The sequence below is a fragment of the Entelurus aequoreus genome, linkage group LG03 (assembly GCF_033978785.1).
Source record: "Entelurus aequoreus isolate RoL-2023_Sb linkage group LG03, RoL_Eaeq_v1.1, whole genome shotgun sequence".
Taxonomy (NCBI): Eukaryota; Metazoa; Chordata; class Actinopteri; order Syngnathiformes; family Syngnathidae; genus Entelurus; species Entelurus aequoreus.
The window spans coordinates 84,095,602-84,114,799 of record NC_084733.1 but is presented as its reverse complement, the minus strand read 5'-3'; the positions used below and the strand labels follow the sequence as shown (position 1 = coordinate 84,114,799).

Here is a 19,198-nt window from a genome sequence, read left to right as displayed (position 1 = left end):
TATATATTATTAATGTTGTAAATACAAATCTTCATATATCTAGAAAGGGTGGTCCTAAAGAGGTCGGCATATCAGGACCGGTGAAGAAGTTAGGACATAAATCACAATACGGAAAATTGGTCCCAATACAGAAAACTATTGCATCTAATAGACAATGTCTCATTTGCACCCCTGGTGGTGAAATCTATCAAATTGAGGGTGGTCCCAAAAAGGAGGGATTTTTCAAATTGACTGTGTCGGTTTTAAAAGTGCTCCCCCTCTGGTCAACATATGAAATAACAAGTGTGTGTAAAAAATTGAAATGCACCCCCTTTGGCCAAAATGTATAAAAAAAATAAAATATATGTATATAGAGACATATTGTAATAACTTGAAGTAAATAATGAAGATTTAAAACCAATTACAAATAAAAAATTCAACAAAAGAAATAACTAAAATCTTACCCTTTTTATATTTGCATAGTATTTATATATAATTAATGTTGTAAATACAAATCTAGAAAGGGTGGTTCTAAAGAGGTAGGCATTTTTCTCAGGTCTCAAGAAGGTAAAAAATACAAGAATGCCTGTGTGTGTGTTATTGTATTTCTACCCTTCTTGAGACATCAACAAGGAAAAGTACCTTCCATATGAGGACCGGTGAACAAGTTAGGACATAAATCACAATACGGAAATTTGGTCGCAAAATGGAAAACCATTGCATCTAATAGACAATGTCTTATTTGCACCCCTGGTGGTGAAATCTATCAAAATGAGGGTGATCCCAAAAAGGAGGGATTTTTCAAATTAACTGTGTGTCGGTTTTAAAAGCGCTCCCCCTCTGGTCAACATTTGAAATAACAAGTGTGTGTAAGAAATTGAAATGCGCCCCCTTTGGTCAAAATTAACAAATTAAAAAAATAAAAAAAAATTATGTATATAGAGACATATTGTAATAACTTGAAGTAAATAATGAAGATTTAAAACCAATTACAAATACAAAATTCAACAAAAGAAATAACTAAAATCTTACCCTTTTTATATTTGCATAGTATTTATATATTATTAATGTTGTAAATACAAATCTAGAAAGGGTGGTTCTAAAGAGGTAGGCATTTTTTTCAGGTCTCAAGAAGGTAAAAAATACAAGAATGCCTGTGTGTGTGTTATTGTATTTCTACCCTTCTTGAGACATCAACAAGGAAAAGTACCTTCCATATGAGGACCGGTGAACAAGTTAGGACATAAATCACAATACGGAAATTTGGTCGCAAAATGGAAAACCATTGCATCTAATAGTCAATGTCTCATTTGCACCCCTGGTGGTGAAATCTATCAAAATTAGGGTGGTCCCAAAAAGGAGGGATTTTTCAAATTGATTGTGTGTGGGTTTTAAAAGTGCTCACCCTCTGGTCAACATATGAAATAACAAGTGTGTGTAAACATTTGAAATGCTCCCTCTTTGGTCAACATATGAAATAACAAGTGTGTGTAAACATTTGAAGTGATTCTCCTCTGGTTAACATATGAAATAACAAGTGTGTGTAAACATTTGAAGTGCTCCTCCTCTGGCCAACATATGTATTAACAAGTGTGTGTAAGAAATTGAAATGAGCCCCCTTTGGCCAAAAATAATTAAAAAAATAAATATATATATATATATATGATATTGAGACATACTGTAATAACTTGAAGTAAATAATGAAGATTTAAATACCAATTACAAAAAAAATATATAAAAAAAAGTATGTGTATATTATTAATGTATGTATATATTAGTAATGTTGTAAATACAAATCTTTATATATCTAGAAAGGGTGGTCCTAAAGAGGTAGGCATTTTTCTCAGGTCTCAAGAAGGTAACAAATACAAGTGTGTGTGTGAGTGTGTTAGGTGTGGCCTAGTTTAAGTGCTGAAAGCAGAAAGAGTGCAGCATGATATAATAATGCTAACAACACAGTTAGCAGAAGTGTGAAGGTTGCAAAGAGTCACTTGAATGTAGATTGTGTAAGAAGAACTAAACTTAGCTGGACAAGAACCATCCTCTTCTTTATATCCATCCTTTGTTGCCTGAGACATGACCAAATTAAATTGGGTTTTGCTGTACCTGAAGAGTCCAGTAAATGACCTACTATCATGAACATTGATGTATGTTTTTGAAGGACGTTTGCTGTGTGCTCACTTCTCGTAGGAGGCCTCCAAGACGGTGCAGCCTCAGCTTCTGGGTCGCATCATCGCCTCCTTTGACCCCTTCCACGCCCCCGAGCGGAACCAGGGCTACTTCCTGGCACTGGGCCTGTGCCTGCTCTTCACCGCTCGCTTCCTGCTGCTGCAGCCGGCCATCTTCGGCCTGCATCACCTGGGCATGCAGATCCGCATCGCCCTCTTCAGTCTCATCTACAAGAAGGTGAGCAGATGAATTCTTTCCTGGACCCTCACGACAGCAAATCTTATTCATTGATGGTGTTAACACGCCGCTTTCTTAGAAAAAGCTTTCGGAATGTAAACAAACATGTTGTTAAAGTGGAATCACACTTTTTTTTTTAATGTTGTCTATCATTCACAATCCTTATGTAAGACAAGAACACATGTTTTTCTTTCTTTTTTTTAATACATTCTAAATCATAAATAAACATTAGCAAAAGTCAGCTAACAATGGAGCTAATGGGAGTCGCTCTATTCCGTCTACAAAGCGCTCTAAAAAACATCCAAAAGCCTCCATCGAGGTTGTATATACACACTAAGTATATATGTAATGTAGTAAAATTCATAATAATGTAATATGTATATATTTTGATCATTTTAAGTAATAATTTCACAGACACATCACAACGTTCACTTTCCCTTCAACGACAACAAGACTACTAATCATGGCAGAGTTGATGAGAGACAACAAAGAGTACTTTGGGAAAAACTTCTATTTTTGATTCTGAATATAAGGAGGTGGATCTACAAGTATTTGAAGCTAAACAGATGCAGCTTTAGTCAAACACAAAGCATCATGTAGCAGTATTGGTAAGTGCGAAACAAGATATACAAACATAATAAAACAATCACTTACTGTACAATGTCTGCTCTCACTGGGATAAAGACTGATGGGATGTTTGCGTGCCGGCCCAGTCACATAATATCTACGGCTTTTCACACACACAAGTGAATGCAAGGCATACTTGGTCAACAGCCATACAGGTCACACTGAGAGTGGCCTTTTAAACAACTTTAACACTGTTACAAATATGCGCCACACTGTGAACCCACACCAAACAAGAATGACAAACCCATTTCGGGAGAACATCCGCACCGTAACACAACATAAACACAACAGAGCAAATACCCAGAAACCCTTGCAGCACTAACTCTTCCAGGAACGCTACAATATACACTCCCCGCTACCCCCTACCCCCCCACACCTCAACCTCCTCATGCTCTCTCAGGGAGAGCATGTCCCAAATTCCAAGCTGCTGTTTTGAGGCATGTTAAAAAAAAAATATGCACTTTTGTGACTTCAATAATAAATATGGCATTTTTTTCCATAACCTGAGTTGATTTATTTTAGAAAACCTCGTTGCATTGTTTAATGCCTCCAGCGGGGCATCACAAGAAAATTAGGCATAATAATGTGTTCATTCCACGACTGTATATATCGGTATAGGTTGATATCGGTATCGGTAATTAAGAGTTGAACAATATCGGGATATCGGCAAAAAAGCCATTATCGGACATCTCTTGTTAGCACTTATAATAACAATATTACTAATACTTGTCAGTATTCAGGTCCCGACATGTAAATGGAGTATTGTTGTCACTTTTTGGATGATTTTTTTAGAGACAAAATGGATGACTCCCATTAGCGCCTTTGCCAGCCACCTAGACATGACGAATATTACAAATTAGAATGCATTAAGCAATTAAAACAGCTGTGTTCTTGTCTGGCAGTACGGTGGAACAGGGGTTAGTGCATGTGCCTCACAATACGAAGGTCCTGAGTAGTCCTGAGTTCAATCCCGGGCTCGGGATCTTTCTGTGTGGAGTTTGCATGTTCTCCCCGTGACTGCGTGGGTACTCCGGCTTCCTCCCACCTCCAAAGACATGCACCTGGGGATAAGTTGATTGGCAACACTAAATTGGCCCTAGTGTGTGAATGTTGTCTGTCTATCTGTGTTGGCCCTGTGATGAGGTGGCCACTTGTCCAGGGTGTACACCGCCTTCCGCCCGAACGCAGCTGAGATAGGCTCCAGCACCCCTCGCCACCCCAAAAGGGACAAGCGGGAGAAAATGGATGGATGGATGGTGTTCTTGTCTCTCATAATGATTGTGAATGATAGACCAAAAAAAGTGCAGTTCCCCTTCAAGTGAGGAGCTCTCTGACAGCGTCCATCAAAAGTCAAAGGCAGGATTTTCCTATCGTTTCTTCCGAGACGGAAGTACCTAATGTTGTGTCCACAGAAAGTGGCAGAATGTGTTTTGGGGCGTAGAGCTCCAACGGGCGATAAGACGAGCATCACGGGAACAAAACACCCAGCTGCTTAGATAAAAAAACACTTTGTGTTGTTTGTTACCATCCAGCAATTAGTCAGCACCGTCTTCAACTGAACAAACAGTCCTGTGGGGGGGGGGGGCTAATGGTGTACTTGCACGGACGCCTCACCTTTGACATGTGCTGTCTTCTTTCAGACCCTCAAGCTGTCCAGCAGGGTCTTGGATAAAATCAGCACGGGTCAGCTGGTGAGTCTGATGTCGGCCCACCTCAACAAGCTGGATGAGGTGAGATACACAACCAAACATTATTGGCTAGACACACACACACACACACACACACACACACACACACACACACACACACACACACACACACACACACACATACAGCTTTTGTGTGGTGCAGGAGTCTAAACACGTTCCGTGGTTATGCAACAACAAAGCTGGAGGGTCTAAGCGAGCGCTCTCAGGGAGATGTTGAATGTGGAAACACTCTGTCACTCCATTTGAGACAATTAGCATCGGCCTGTCCTTAGAGTGTGTGTGTGTGTGTGTGTGTGTGGCTGTACGTTTCACACAAATGCTGAACCTGAGACTTCTAAGAAGAGCAACACCTTATCTGAAGTGTTTGTTATTATGGGCAGGCAGCCCATATTAATATTGCTCGGACTTATACTTTATTCTTCTTTATCTTAGACTTAGACATAGACTTCGACTTCCTTTTTATTGTCATTCAAATTTGAACTTTACAGTACAGATAAGAACGAAATTTCGTTACATTAGCTCATGGTAGTGCAGGATAAAAAAAAGCAATAAGGTGCATATATAAATAAATAAATAGATTACTGTACAGATAAATATGTGGCACTTTTCCATATGCATTCACGTTTATGGATGTATGTTATATTGTCTTTTTTATTCCAGCGAGTTAATCCATTTTGGGGGGAGTTGAGGGGATAATTATGATGCGTTCAAGAGTCTTACACTAACAATGTTATCTTATTCTGTGGCGTTTAATACGGGACGAACCGTCCAAGGAACCCCGACACATCTTATATCCATGGAATGGTCTCGACGATGGCTACAGCGCTATTTTATTTTGGGAACATTTTGTCTTACCATGGCAACACTATTACGGGAAAATACCCCCAATGGACCCATTTATTAGGTACCCTACCACAGTGGTCCCCAACCACCGGGCCGCGGCCCGGTACCGGTCCGTAGACCGATTGGTACCGGGCCGCGGCCGCACAAGAAATTAAAAAAATTATTATTATATATATTTTTTCAATTAAATCAACATAAAAAACACAATATATACATTATATATCAATATACATCCATACAGTCTGCAGGGATACAGTCCGTAAGCACACATGATTGTATTTCTTTATGACAAAAACAAAACAAAAAAAATTCCATAATCCCCCCCCCCCTGGTTCGTGGGACAAATTTTCAAGCGTTGACCGGTTCGCAGCTACAAAAAGGTTGGGGACCACTGCCCTACCACACCTTTACAATGGCCTTTATGACAGCTATTTTGGCTAATTGTATGCTAATTGTATTTGTTTGAACGCAAAAATCATGACTTTCGATACTTGATGCCATTTAGAAGTATGATAACTTCTCCTATTTTAGCATGATAACGTTTTAATGCTAACATTTCAGCTAATTTAATTAATTTAAACCTAAAAATCATGACTTTTGATACTTGACACCATCTTAGAAGTATAACTTATCCTATGTTAGCATGCTAACGATTAGCTAATTTTATTCTTTTCAACCTAAAAATCATGACTTTTAAAAATTGCTTCTATCTTAGAAGTATGATAACTTCACTAATATTAGCATTTTATTTAAAACTAAAAAGCACGGCTTTTGATATTTGACACTATCTTAGAAGTATCATGACTCATTTTATGTTAGCAGGTTAACATTAGCATGTTAACTTTTAATGCTACCATTTTAGCTAATCTTATTTGTTTCAACCTAAAATGTATGGACTTTGAGACTCGTCTCCATCTTGCAAGTATGTTAACCGTTCTAATTATAACAAGCTTATGTTAGCATGCTAAACTTTTAGCTTAAAGCAACCTCGGCTCAGAGGTCCACAGAACATATAGCAGGCCCATTAAAATTACCCCAGGAATTTTCTAGTTCTTCTTCGATCTTATTCTGCCGGGGCGAACAAGCCAAAGAACCCAAAAACATCTTATATAGTTAAAAAGGTCTCGATTGCGCTTACAGAGTTATTTTATTTTTGGAACTTTTCGTGTTACCGTGGGCCCATTGATTAGGTACACTTGGCCTTATTGATTAGGTACGCAACCTCACAATGGATGATGTTTCCGGGAAACATCAGAATGAGGCGACATTACCTTTTCTTAGTTTCTTTATTTCTGAAACAATTTAAATTGTTCCAATGTCTAAATATTCAGGACATGCCATCTTGCTAGGTGATAGCATGCTATCTATTAGCATTTTCACCCATCCATCCAACCATTTTCTACCGCTTGTCCCTCTCGGGGTCACAGAGGTTGCTGGAGCCTATCCTACCTGGACAAGTGGCCACCTCATTGCAGGGCCAACACAGATAGACATTTTTGCTATGTTATGTACATAAATAAATAAATATACACAAGATATGGTGTAGGAATATTATAGAACTGCCTTGCCACTTTTGGTATTTCCTCTTACCTGGCCACATGCTAGCATGCTAACATTAACATGCTAACGCCTTATACTAGCAATTGAGCCAAGTTTATGTGTTTAAACCGAAAAATTAAGGATTTTCTTACTTGCTGCCATTTTGATGTATGCTAACTTGTCCAATGTTAGCATGCTAACCTTTTCTGTGAGCATTTTTTTCATATAAACCTAAAAATCACGGTATTTGATACCTGGCGCCATCTTATAAGTGCGCTAACTTTTCCTATGTCATCCCTAACTTTAGCGATGCCAAAACATCATACTAGCATTTTAGGCAATTTTGTTTCAACCATAAATCAAGGATTTTGATACTAGGCAACATTTTAGAAGTATGCACACTTCTCTTGTGTTAGCATGATAATGTTTTATGCTAGCATTTTTGGAAATGTTATTCCTGTACGCCTAAAAATCATGGTTTACAATACTTGGCACCATCTTAGAAGTATGCTAACCTTTCCGAAGTTATCATGCTAACATTAGCTTGCTAACATTCTATGCTCATATTGAAGCAAATTTTGATCCATTTAAACCTAAAATTCTTGAGTTTTGAGATAAGTCTCCATTTTGTAGTTTCACTCTAATATTGTTTTATTACAGAGACAGTTAAAGTGCATCAAATGTATTATATTCTCCCAATGGACGGCAGCCGCACGAAATAGAGCTGCCTGCCACTCTCTATGGTTGAGTCCGCTTGACGCGCCCCGTGTGTCCTGTAGAGCCTGGGTCTGGCCCACTTCGTGTGGATCACGCCCCTGCAGTGTATCCTGTGCGTGGGTCTGATTTGGGAGCTGATTGAGGTGAACGGCTTCTGTGCGCTGGCATCGCTCACCCTGCTGGGCATCATCCAAGCCTGCCTCTCCCAGAAGATGGGACCTCACAGGTGGGAAAGCGCTTCACACTACGTTGTCTTGTCACACGGGGAACATTCTTGTCCCCTGGCTCAGTTTTCATATTGTAAAAATAACACGAACTGATGAATAATGACATGTATTATTAGAGATGACACTACTATAACACAAAGCTAACATGTTTAGCTGAGCTTGGTCCACATCTTTAATGTATAAAATGTATCAACAGTCCATTTTTCTGCTTGGACCTGTTCTGTTGATGTGTGATGACTGATAATGTGTACGATACTGATATTGATCCAGCACAAGTCATTCATACTTGAACCTATTATGTAGCGCGGACTAGTTAAAGTTAAAGTTAAGTTAAGTTAAAAGTTAAAGTACCAATGATTATCACACACACACTAGGTGTGGTGAAATTTGTCCTCTGCATTTGACCCATCCCCTTGTTCACCCCCTGGGAGGTGAGGGGAGGTGAGGGGAGCAGCGGTGCCGCGCCCGGGAATCATTTTTGGTGATTTAACCACCAATTCCAACCCTTGATGCTGAGTGCCAAGCAGGGAGGTAAGGGGTCCCGTTTTTATAGTCTTTGGTATGACTCGGCCGGGGTTTGAACCCACGACCTACCGATCTCAGGGCGGACACCCTAACCACAAGGCCACTGAGTAGGTTAGTAATCAATCAATGGATCACTAAATCAAGTGATCCATTGTTTGATCGCGTAGACTCTGCATGGATAAAAGTGCTAAAGCGGCGTGTGGAATTGTGCCAAAGCGGCGTGTAGAATGTTGTTTAAGCGGCATGGAGAGTGGTGCTATAGCGGCGTGTAGAATGGTGTTAAAGCGGTGTATGGAGTGGTGCTATAGTGGCGTGTGGAGTGGTGCTATAGCAGCGTGTGGAGTGATGTTAAAGCAGCGTGTAGAATGGTGTTAAAGCGACGTGTGGTGTGGCACTAAAGCGGCGTGTGGAGTGGTGCTAAAGCGGCGTGTGTAGTGGTGCTAAAGCGGCGTGTGGAGTGATGTTAAAGCAGCGTGTAGAATGGTGTTAAAGCGAAGTGTGGTGTGGCACTAAAGCGGCGTGTGGAGTGGTGCTAAAGTGGCGTGTGGAGTGGTGCTAAAGCGGCGTGTGGAGTGATGTTAAAGCAGCGTGTAGAATGGTGTTAAAGCGACGTGTGGTGTGGCACTAAAGCGGCGTGTGGAGTGGTGCTAAAGCGGCGTGTGGAGTGGTGCTGGAGTGGTGCTGAAGCGGCGTGTGGAGTGATGTTAAAGCAGCGTGTAGAATGGTGTTAAAGCGACGTGTGGTGTGGCACTAAAGCGGCGTGTGGAGTGGTGCTAAAGCGGCGTGTGGAGTGGTGTTAAAGCAGCGTGTAGAATGGTGTTAAAGCGACGTGTGGTGTGGCACTAAAGCGGCGTGTGGAGTGGCGCTAAAGCGGCGTGTGGAGTGATGTTAAAGCAGCGTGTAGAATGGTGTTAAAGCGACGTGTGGTGTGGCACTAAAGCGGCGTGTGGAGTGGTTCTAAAGCGGCGTGTGGAGTGGTGCTAAAGCGGCGTGTGGAGTGGTGCTAAAGCGGCATGTGGAGTGATTTTAAAGCAGAGCGTAGAATGGTGTTAAAGCGACGTGTGGTGTGGCACTAAAGCGGCGTGTGGAGTGGTGCTAAAGTGGCGTGTGGAGTGGTGCTAAAGCGGCGCGTGGAGTGATGTTAAAGCAGCGTGTAGAATGGTGTTAAAGCGGCGTGTGGTGTGGCACTAAAGCGGCGTGTGGTGTGGCACTAAAGCGGCGTCTGGAGTGGCGCTAAAGCGGTGTGTGGAGTGATGTTAAAGCAGCGTGTAGAATGGTGTTAAAGCGACGTGTGGTGTGGCACTAAAGCGGCGTGTGGAGTGGTGCTAAAGCGGCGTGTGGAGTGATGTTAAAGCAGCGTGTAGAATGGTGTTAAAGCGACGTGTGGTGTGGCACTAAAGCGGCGTGTGGAGTGGTGCTAAAGCGGCGTGTGGAGTGGTGTTAAAGCAGCGTGTAGAATGGTGTTAAAGCGACGTGTGGTGTGGCACTAAAGCGGCGTGTGGAGTGGTGCTAAAGCGGCGTGTGGAGTGGTGCTAAAGCGGCGTGTGGAGTGATGTTAAAGCAGCGTGTAGAATGGTGTTAAAGCGACGTGTAGTGTGGCACTAAAGCGGCGTGTGGAGTGGTGCTGAAGCGGCGTGTGGAGTGATGTTAAAGCAGCGTGTAGAATGGTGTTAAAGCGACGTGTGGTGTGGCACTAAAGCTGCGTGTGGAGTTGTGCTATAGCGGCGTGTGGAGTGGCGCTGAAGCGGCGTGTGGAGTGGACTGCATACTTTTTAGTTGTTGTATCTTGTTTTCTTGCATTTGTGAGTGGGGCTGAGTACTGTTAGAAGTGATGTGATTCAGTCAGTGCCAAAAAAGTAGTGACTTCGGTACACATCTGTACTTTTTTGCAAGTATCCATCAACCTCTTAAGGCCCAAGCTTTTTGTTTACCTGATTTTTTTATTTCTCTTTGCCATTTGGGCTTATTGGACCCTAATTAGAATAAAAACTAAAAATCATCTTTTAATATGATGTACTTAGTCCATAAGTGCACAAACGTGTACTTCATGTGTAGTGACATGCACATTTTAATTTTTACACTTTTTTTTTCCAAATTCCATTGTATGTTATACTCTTCTGACACCACCAGATAGCAGTATAAGTGTCCATATGTCGGCATAAGACCTCAATTCAGTAGTGTACACAATTTTGGAAATAAGAGCTCAAAGGTGCTGTCCACGCATGTGGCCACTAAGGCCTTTAGAGGTTGATTTGAGTTTTTCCTCGGCGTGTTGCCGTCGTCAGGAAGCAGTCTTTACCATTAAGTTGAATACCCCGGTCTTGTCTGCTAAGTAGCGGTGTTAGCGAAAGTGGAACAGATAGCTTGTAACCGAGTTCTTATATCAAGTGTTTTTGGAGCAGGCCCATGAAGTCTGATACCTGTGTTTTTAGGACTGATATCGATATCAAATGGGGACACCCCTGAAAAAGATGGTACCATGCAATGTTCCCTCTAATTTTTCATGTGTGTGAGAAAACGCAAAAACTCCCTGAGCATTCAGTGGAGCCCATGTGAGCAACATCAGACAAGCACACTGTGGCTACACCAGCAGCACACCTGTCCCAAACCTGACTAAATAACAAGTTCAATCTCCATCCATCCATTTTCTACCGCTTGTCCCTTTCGGGTCGCGGGGGGTGCTGGAGCCTATCTCAGCTGCATTCGGGCGGATGGCCGTGTACACCCTGGACAAGTCCCCACCTCATCGCAGGGCCAACACAGATAGACAGACAACATTCTCTTATTATTATAATCAAATGACAGCAGTCGTTCCCATGAGGTTATTTTCTAATATAAGTGTTTAGGCCCACTTACAATGACAATAACAAAAAATATTGTTTTTCATGAACTGTGTACTTGTATTGTTTGTCTGGATGGAGGTCCTGCTTTGGAAATAATTTATACCCCTTTCAGACATTGCATTTAGTTCCCATTAAAACATCCACATGTTGCACAATGAGATGTAAGCAGGGGATCATGTGTACATTCCTGCAACTTCCTGTTTGTAAAAAATATATTTTTATTAGTATTTATTTAATATACTAACAGCATTTCATGATTGATATTTAAAAATTAAGATTCCTAATAAATGACAAGAATAAGCACACATTTGATTGGTAAATCATAGTGTAACGACCTGGAATGACACTTTATGTGTGGTGTTGGAGTTGTCCGACTTTTTGTGTGGCTGTAAACGCATCACTGGCTAAGTGCCATATGTGCATGTGTTGGCGCAAGTGAGAAAGAGCGAGCGGCTGCTGTTGATATAACAAAGTTGCTTTTGATCTGGTTTGTACTGCAGAAAATGACCAGTTTTGCTAGATATCATCTTTTTTGTACTAATATTTTGGTGATGTGTTTATGGCCGACAATAAAGAGTTTTGCTCAGTAAAGTGATCGATGGAATTCATGTCCTCAAAGCGTCTCGACAGACGTTACAATATTTGAACAATGATGACGAAAACTGTTTTCTCTGTCGTGTCCGTGTGTCGAAAATTGTTATGCGCTTATTTTTTTATTTGATTTTGTGCGTGGCATAGATTTGCCGTGCGCAGAGGACGCTTGAGCAGTGCGCAATTGCACAGGCGCGCACCTTGGAGGGAACGTTGGTACCATGTATCTTTGCTTTGTAATTCAGCTGACTCAGCAAATTAATTATATAGCTAATAATAAATCTCATGAATAATGCGGGCGAGACAAATGCCACAATTGCTCGTTAATGTCAAACTTTCCTCCTGCGGTGAAAAAGAGTGAAGCGTGCGGGGATGATCAGCCGCCGCTTGGCTCTCACCTCAGAGATTGTGGAGAACATCCACTCAGTGAAGGCGTACGGCTGGGAGGACGTGATGGAGACCATCATCAAGAACATCAGACAGTAAAGACATCATTAGCATCATGCTAACATGGCTAGCCCAAATGAAAAAGTCTGACCGTGACCTTCGCTCCTTCTCTTCAGGGATGAGATGACCCTGACCAGGAAGATCGGATCCTTGCGTTACTTCTACAGCGCCGCCTACTTCTTCTCCGCCATCTTGGTGGTGGTGTCGGCCATTGTGCCGCACGCGCTCAGCAAAGGCATCATCCTGCGCCGTATCTTCACCACCGCCTCCTACTGCATGGTGCTGCGCATGACGCTGACGCGGCAGCTGCCGGGATCCATCCAGATGTGGTACGACACGCTGGCGCTGGTCAAGAAGATAGAGGTGGGTCACGGGAGCGCAATACCGCCTCGTCCGGCAGCTTCCTGTCAAAATACAAATGTATGTATGTTCAGGAGTTCTTGATGAAGGAGGAGTACAGCGTTCTGGACTACAACCTGACCACCACAGAACTGGAGCTCATCAACGTCTCTGCATCCTGGGATGAGGTGAGAGGTGCAGGAGTATGACGACACGTATGTAAAGTGCATAAAGTAGAATAATAATTGTATGTACAAAACCCAAAACCAGTGAAGTTGGCACGTTGCGTAAATGGTAAATAAAAACAAAATACAATGATTTGCAAATCCTTTTCAACTTATATTCAATTAAATAGACTGCAAAGACAAGATATTTAATGTTCACACTGAAAAACTTCATTTTTTTTTTCAAATAATTATTAACTTATAATTTAATGGCAGCCACACATTGCAAAAAAGTTGTCACAGGGGCATTTTTACCACTGTGTTACATGGCCTTTGTGTACCTTTCAGCATTAATGGTGCCTTCACAGATGTGTAAGTTACCCATGTCTTGGGCACTAATACACCCCCATACCATCACAGATGCTGGCTTTTGAACTTTGCGCCTTTAACAATCTGGATGGTTCTTTTCCTCTTTGGTCCGGAGGACACAACGTCCACAGTTTCCAAAAACAGTTTGAAGTGTGGACTCGTCAGACCACAGAACACTTTACTACTTTGCATCAGTCGTTTCTGGGTGTTTCGCTTTGCATAGTAGAGTTTTACTTGCACTTACAGATGTAGCGACAAACTGTAGTTACTGACAGGGGTTTTCTGAAGTGTTCCTGAGCCCATGTGGTGATATCCTTTACACACTGATGTCGCTTTTTGATGCAGTACCGCCTGAGGGATCCAAGGTCACAGGTTGCAGTGATTTCTCCAGATTCTCTGAACTTTTTGATATTACGGACCGTAGATGGTGAAATCCCTAAATTCCTTGCAATAGCTGGTTGAGAAATGTTGTTCTTAAACTGTTGGACAATTTGCTCACCAATTTGTTCACAAAGTGGTGACCCTCGCCCCATTCTTGTTTGTGAATGACTGAGCTGGATGCTGCTTTTATACCCAATCATGGCACCCACCTGTTCCCAATTGGCCTGTTCACCTGTGGGATGTTCCAAATAGGTGTTTGATGAGCATTCCTCAACTTTCTCAGTCTTTTTTGCCACTTGTGCCAGCTTATTTGAAACATGTTGCAGGCATCAAATTCCAAATGAGCTAATATTTGCAAAAAAATTTAAGTTTACCAGTTCGAACGTTAAGTATCTTGTCTTTGCAGTGTTGAATTGAATATAAGTTGAAAAGGATTTGCAAATCCTTGTATTCTGTTTTTATTTACCATTTACAGATTTGGATTTCGCTCTCTTCTTTGCCACTTACTGGAATGTGCCATTTGCAGATGAATGGGAGGGCCGCCGCCTTTCTTTACAGCGGACAGCATCTACGTCAGCTCATTACAATGACAAGACAGCAGTAAGGCGCGCCGTTTGCAGCACGGTGACCCGTAAAACCCCTCAGGTCAATAATTAAGCAAAAGACTTGACTCTTTGAGGCGGCCATTGTTGTTCCCAAATGAAACGAGACCATAGTGAGAACGTTGGGCTTTCTCACAGCAATATGTTCCTAAACACACCGAGTACTGTTCTCACGTGAACACTGGTGCTTCGCGGGCTTACTTAATCACTGCCAATTAACTCCACCACACTATTCTAACCGGATTCCATATCCATAAACATCTTTGTATCTTTTTCATTCACTTTGCTGTGAAGACGAGAAGCATGATGAAAAAAGTCAGAAAGTGAACAAAAAAAAGGTCGTAAAGTTACAAGAATAACATCGCAAAGTCTTTACCAGAAAGGAATTGTAACATTACAAGAAATACATTCTTGCTGTCACTAAATCACTAAATTAGGAGAGTAAAGTTTTTTTTTAATGAGTTTTGTAACACCGTGACAAACAGTTTTTTCCTCCTAAAAATCACATTTCATACCTAAAATATGACTATAATAATATTTTAAATATATTTGTAAAAAAAAAAAAGGTAAAGGTTTTTTTGGAACTGATTTTGTTGACATTTGTAATAGGCCTAACACTTCTTTGTATGTCTAAAGTGGGAAAGCAGTGACTGCTTAGAGTTCTTTGTTTGGCATTTTAAAACTGGGGGTGCGTTTACTGACTGGAAAAAAACCCGACATTACTCCAGTTTAATATTGTTTGTGAAATGTTACTTTTTCCTGTTACTTTTTTCAGTTAAAAAACAGATGCCTTTCAATGGACACTAGATTAAAGTTTCTACCTTGCACACACATACTAACTTAATTGAAATATTTAATTCAAATCACACAAGATCAACAATGTTATTTTCAATTTTTTTATGATAAAATGTCATTATTTATTTATTTTTTGTTTTTATTCAGTCATTGGTGGAGCATAATATTGTTTTTAATATTGTTTTTAACATGAATGTGCAGCACTTTGGAAACATTCTTGTTGTTTAAATGTGCTATATAAATAAAGTGGATTGGATTGGATTAGATTAAATTGTCCTTAAAATGTAAAATATTCAAAACAGTTATGTAATAAGACGGTATGATGCAGCTCACTCGTGCAAGCATAATAATAAACATACAGTATCTATTATTATATCGTATACTTACTGTAGTACTTCTTCATATATATATTTACTCAGCTGCAGAGAGTATCGGCAGTCGGGCGAGCCTTTATTATAAAATAAAATCCTATTCATTACATTTAAACAAAATACAAGTAGAACTATACATTTTAGAATGTTTTTTCAAATAATACAGTACAGATTGAAATATTCAAAATTAGAGATTTTATCGGCAGCCCGATATTATCGGCCAATAAATGCTTTAAAATGTAACATCGGAAGTTGTCGGTATCGGTTTCAAAAAGTAGAATTTATGACTTTTTAAAACGCCGCTGTGTACACGGACGTAGGGAGAAGTACAGAGCGCCAATAAACCTTAAAGGCACTGCCTTTGCGTGCCGGTCCAGTCACATAATATCGACGGCTTTTCACACACACAAGTGAATGCAAGGCATACTTGGTCAACAGCCATACAGGTCACACTGAGGGTGGCCGTATAAACAACTTTAACACTGTTACAAATATGCGCCACACTGTGAACCCACACCAAACAAGAATGACAAACACATTTCGGGAGAACATCCGCACCGTAACACAACATAAACACAACAGAACAAATACCCAGAACCCCTTGCAACCACCTCAACCTCCTCATGCTCTCTCAGGGAGAGCATGTCCCAAATTCCAAGCTGCTGTTTTGAGGAATGTTAAAAAAAAAAAAGCACTTTGTGACTTCAATAATAAGTATGGCAGTGCCATGTTGGCATTTTTTTCCATAACTTGAGTTGATTTATTTTGGAAAACCTTGTTACATTGTTTAATGCATCCAGCGGGGCATCACAACAAAATTAGGCATAATAATGTGTTAATTCCACGACTGTATATACCGGTATCGGTTGATATTGGAATCGGTAATTAAGAGTTGGACAATATCGGAATATCGGATATCGGCAAAAAAAAACATTATCGGACATCTCTATTGAAAATAGCTTTTCTGTATTTCATTGAAAAAATATTCAATTATTATTCATTGAAATATTTTTCTTAAAGAACATGACAACAATAACACAGATTTAAATATAAATAGGCATGATGTGTATTGTTCTATATTGTGTTAAGTCAACATAAAAGATCGTTTGAAGAATCAAAAGTAGGTTGATATCGTCGATGTCCTCGCCTGAAAAGGGTACCCCCTTGAGGTGCAACGGATGGCTGCAGCAGTGCCAGAAGCCCCCCCCCAATTTCCTCCCCTTCCAGTTGCAAGTCTCGTGTCGTAACATGTGTATATGTGCTAATCGGGGCTATCAATTTTTTTTCCTGGCCCCAGACTGAGCCCCACCTTATAGGAGCCTAGTCTGAGATCAGCTTTTTTTGGTCATCCTCAACACCCCTCCACCTTGTCCTCCGGCGTCCACTTTTTCCCCACCTTTTACAGGGCCCCGCCCACTGGCTAACCATCAGTGTTTCTGTTCTGTCGCCCTCTACAATGTGTGTCTGCGCTTGAAATGGGTGTACCTAATGAAGTGTCTACTTTGCAGGGCATCGGCGAGCTCTTTGAGAAGATCAAGCAGGAGAACAAAGCCAACGGTCACGCCAACAACGGCCTCTTTTTCACCAACCTGTACGTCACACCTGTCCTGAAGAACATCAGCCTCTGCCTGGAGCAGGGCCAGATGCTGGCGGTGGCGGGATCCACGGGCTCTGGGAAGGTACGTCTGTCCTGGAGGGGCGCCGCTGCCGACGGCCATCTTGAAAGGCACCATCTTTCCCTGCAGAGCTCTCTGCTAATGATGATTCTGGGAGAGCTGGTGCCGTCCGAGGGGAAAATCCGACATAGCGGTCGCGTGTCGTTCTCCTCGCAGACTTCCTGGATCATGCCGGGCACCATACGGGACAACATCCTGTTTGGACTCACCTACGACGAGTACCGCTACACTTCAGTCATCAAGGCCTGCCAGCTAGAGGAGGTGAGTCCATCTGTGTGGCTCCTTCAGAGTTCTCCACAAAAGAAAAACATTAAGTATGCAAATGAGCTTGTGTAAGCATGCTGTGAGTGTTTCATTTGTGGGTCGTTTTGTATTGATTTCTATTACGAAAGGTGGTGGCTATGAAACATAACTGGCAGGGTTGTTTTCCTAACTCAGACATAATGGGAGTGTCTGTCCAGTTTGGTGGTGTTTCTGGCTAGGACCTGATGGGAGTGTCTGTCCAGTTAGGTGGTGTGTCTAGTTAGGACATGATGGGAGTGTCTGTCCAGTTTGGTGGTGTTTCTGGCTAGGACCTGATGGGAGTGTCAGACCAGTTTGGTGGTGTTTCTAGCTAGGACATGATGGGAGTGTCTGTCCAGTTTGGTGGTGTTTCTGGCTAGGACCTGATGGAAGTGTCTGTCCAGTTAGGTGGTGTTTTTAGTTAGACCATGTTGGGAGTGTCTGTCCAGTTAGGTGGTGTGTCTAGTTAGGACATGATGGGAGTGTCTGTCCAGTTAGGTGGTGTTTCTAGTTAGGACATGATGGGAGTGTCTGTCCAGTAGGTGGTGTTTCTGGCTAGGACATATGGGGAGTGTCAGACCACTTAGGTGGTGTGTCTAGTTAGGACATGATGGGAGTGTCTGTCCAGTTAGGTGGTGTGTCTAGTTAGGACATGATGGGAGTGTCTGTCCAGTAGGTGGTGTTTCTGGCTAGGACATATGGGGAGTGTCAGACCAGTTAGGTGGTGTGTCTAGTTAGGACATGATGGGAGTGTCTGTCCAGTTAGGTGGTGTTTCTAGCTAGGACTTGTTGGGAGTGTCCGTCCAGTTAGGTGGAGTTTCTAGCTAGAACATGACGGGAGTGTCTGTCCAGTTAGGTGGTGTTGCTAGCTAGGACATGATGGGAGTGTCAGACCAGTTAGGTGGTGTGTCTAGTTAGGACATGATGGGAGTGTCTGTCCAGTTAGGTGGTGTTTCTAGCTAGGACTTGTTGGGAGTGTCCGTCCAGTTAGGTGGAGTTTCTAGCTAGAACATGACGGGAGTGTCTGTCCAGTTAGGTGGTGTTGCTAGCTAGGACATGATGGGAGTGTCAGACCAGTTAGGTGGTGTTTCTAGCTAGGACATGATGGGAGTGTCTGTCCAGTTAGGTGGTGTTTCTGGCTAGGACCTGATGGGAGTGTCTGTCCAGTTAGGTGGTGTTTCTGGCTAGGACATAATGGGAGTGTCAGACCAGTTAGGTGGTGTGTCTAGTTAGGACATGATGGGAGTGTCTGTCCAGTTAGGTGGTGTTTCTAGCTAGGACTTGTTGGGAGTGTCCGTCCAGTTAGGTGGAGTTTCTAGCTAGAACATGACGGGAGTGTCTGTCCAGTTAGGTGGTGTTGCTAGCTAGGACATGATGGGAGTGTCAGACCAGTTAGGTGGTGTTTCTAGCTAGGACATGATGGGAGTGTCTGTCCAGTTTGGTGGTGTTTCTGGCTAGGACCTGATGGGAGTGTCTGTCCAGTTAGGTGGTGTGTCTAGTTAGGACATGATGGGAGTGTCTGTCCAGTTTGGTGGTGTTTCTGACTAGGACCTGATGGGAGTGTCAGACCAGTTAGGTGGTGTGTCTAGTTAGGACATGATGGGAGTGTCTGTCCAGTTTGGTGGTGTTTCTGACTAGGACCTGATGGGAGTGTCAGACCAGTTAGGTGGTGTGTCTAGTTAGGACATGATGGGAGTGTCTGTCCAGTTAGGTGGTGTTTCTAGCTAGGACTTGTTTGGAGTGTCCGTCCAGTTAGGTGGTGTTTC

At 42.1% G+C, this 19,198-nt stretch overlaps 1 protein-coding gene and 1 long non-coding RNA gene across 9 annotated transcripts in view; one reads left to right on the top strand and one right to left on the bottom strand.

Moving 5' to 3' along the window:
• Positions 1-19,198, top strand: part of cftr (CF transmembrane conductance regulator) — a 96,518-nt gene that overhangs the window by 18,210 nt on the left and 59,110 nt on the right. For both annotated transcript variants that reach the window (XM_062043010.1, XM_062043009.1), the window contains exons 4-11: positions 2,170-2,385; positions 4,653-4,742; positions 7,883-8,046; positions 12,363-12,488; positions 12,570-12,816; positions 12,888-12,980; positions 16,983-17,153; positions 17,220-17,411. In XM_062043010.1, coding sequence (XP_061898994.1) covers positions 2,170-2,385; positions 4,653-4,742; positions 7,883-8,046; positions 12,363-12,488; positions 12,570-12,816; positions 12,888-12,980; positions 16,983-17,153; positions 17,220-17,411 — 1,299 coding nt within the window. The remainder of the gene's footprint in view (positions 1-2,169; positions 2,386-4,652; positions 4,743-7,882; positions 8,047-12,362; positions 12,489-12,569; positions 12,817-12,887; positions 12,981-16,982; positions 17,154-17,219; positions 17,412-19,198) is intronic.
• The window catches only part of LOC133646997 (uncharacterized), a 42,657-nt gene that overhangs the window by 4,306 nt on the left and 19,153 nt on the right, over positions 1-19,198 (bottom strand). The window contains exons 4-8 of one of the 7 annotated variants that reach the window (XR_009825404.1): positions 17,064-17,359; positions 12,405-12,857; positions 4,627-4,733; positions 2,161-2,375; positions 2,002-2,106 (exon numbers count right to left, since the gene is read on the bottom strand). This is a non-coding gene — a long non-coding RNA (uncharacterized LOC133646997). Of the gene's footprint in view, positions 1-2,001; positions 2,107-2,160; positions 2,376-4,626; positions 4,734-12,404; positions 12,858-17,063; positions 17,439-19,198 lie in introns of those variants that run through there. The other 6 variants (XR_009825402.1, XR_009825406.1, XR_009825407.1 and 3 more) reach the window with 6 other exon arrangements.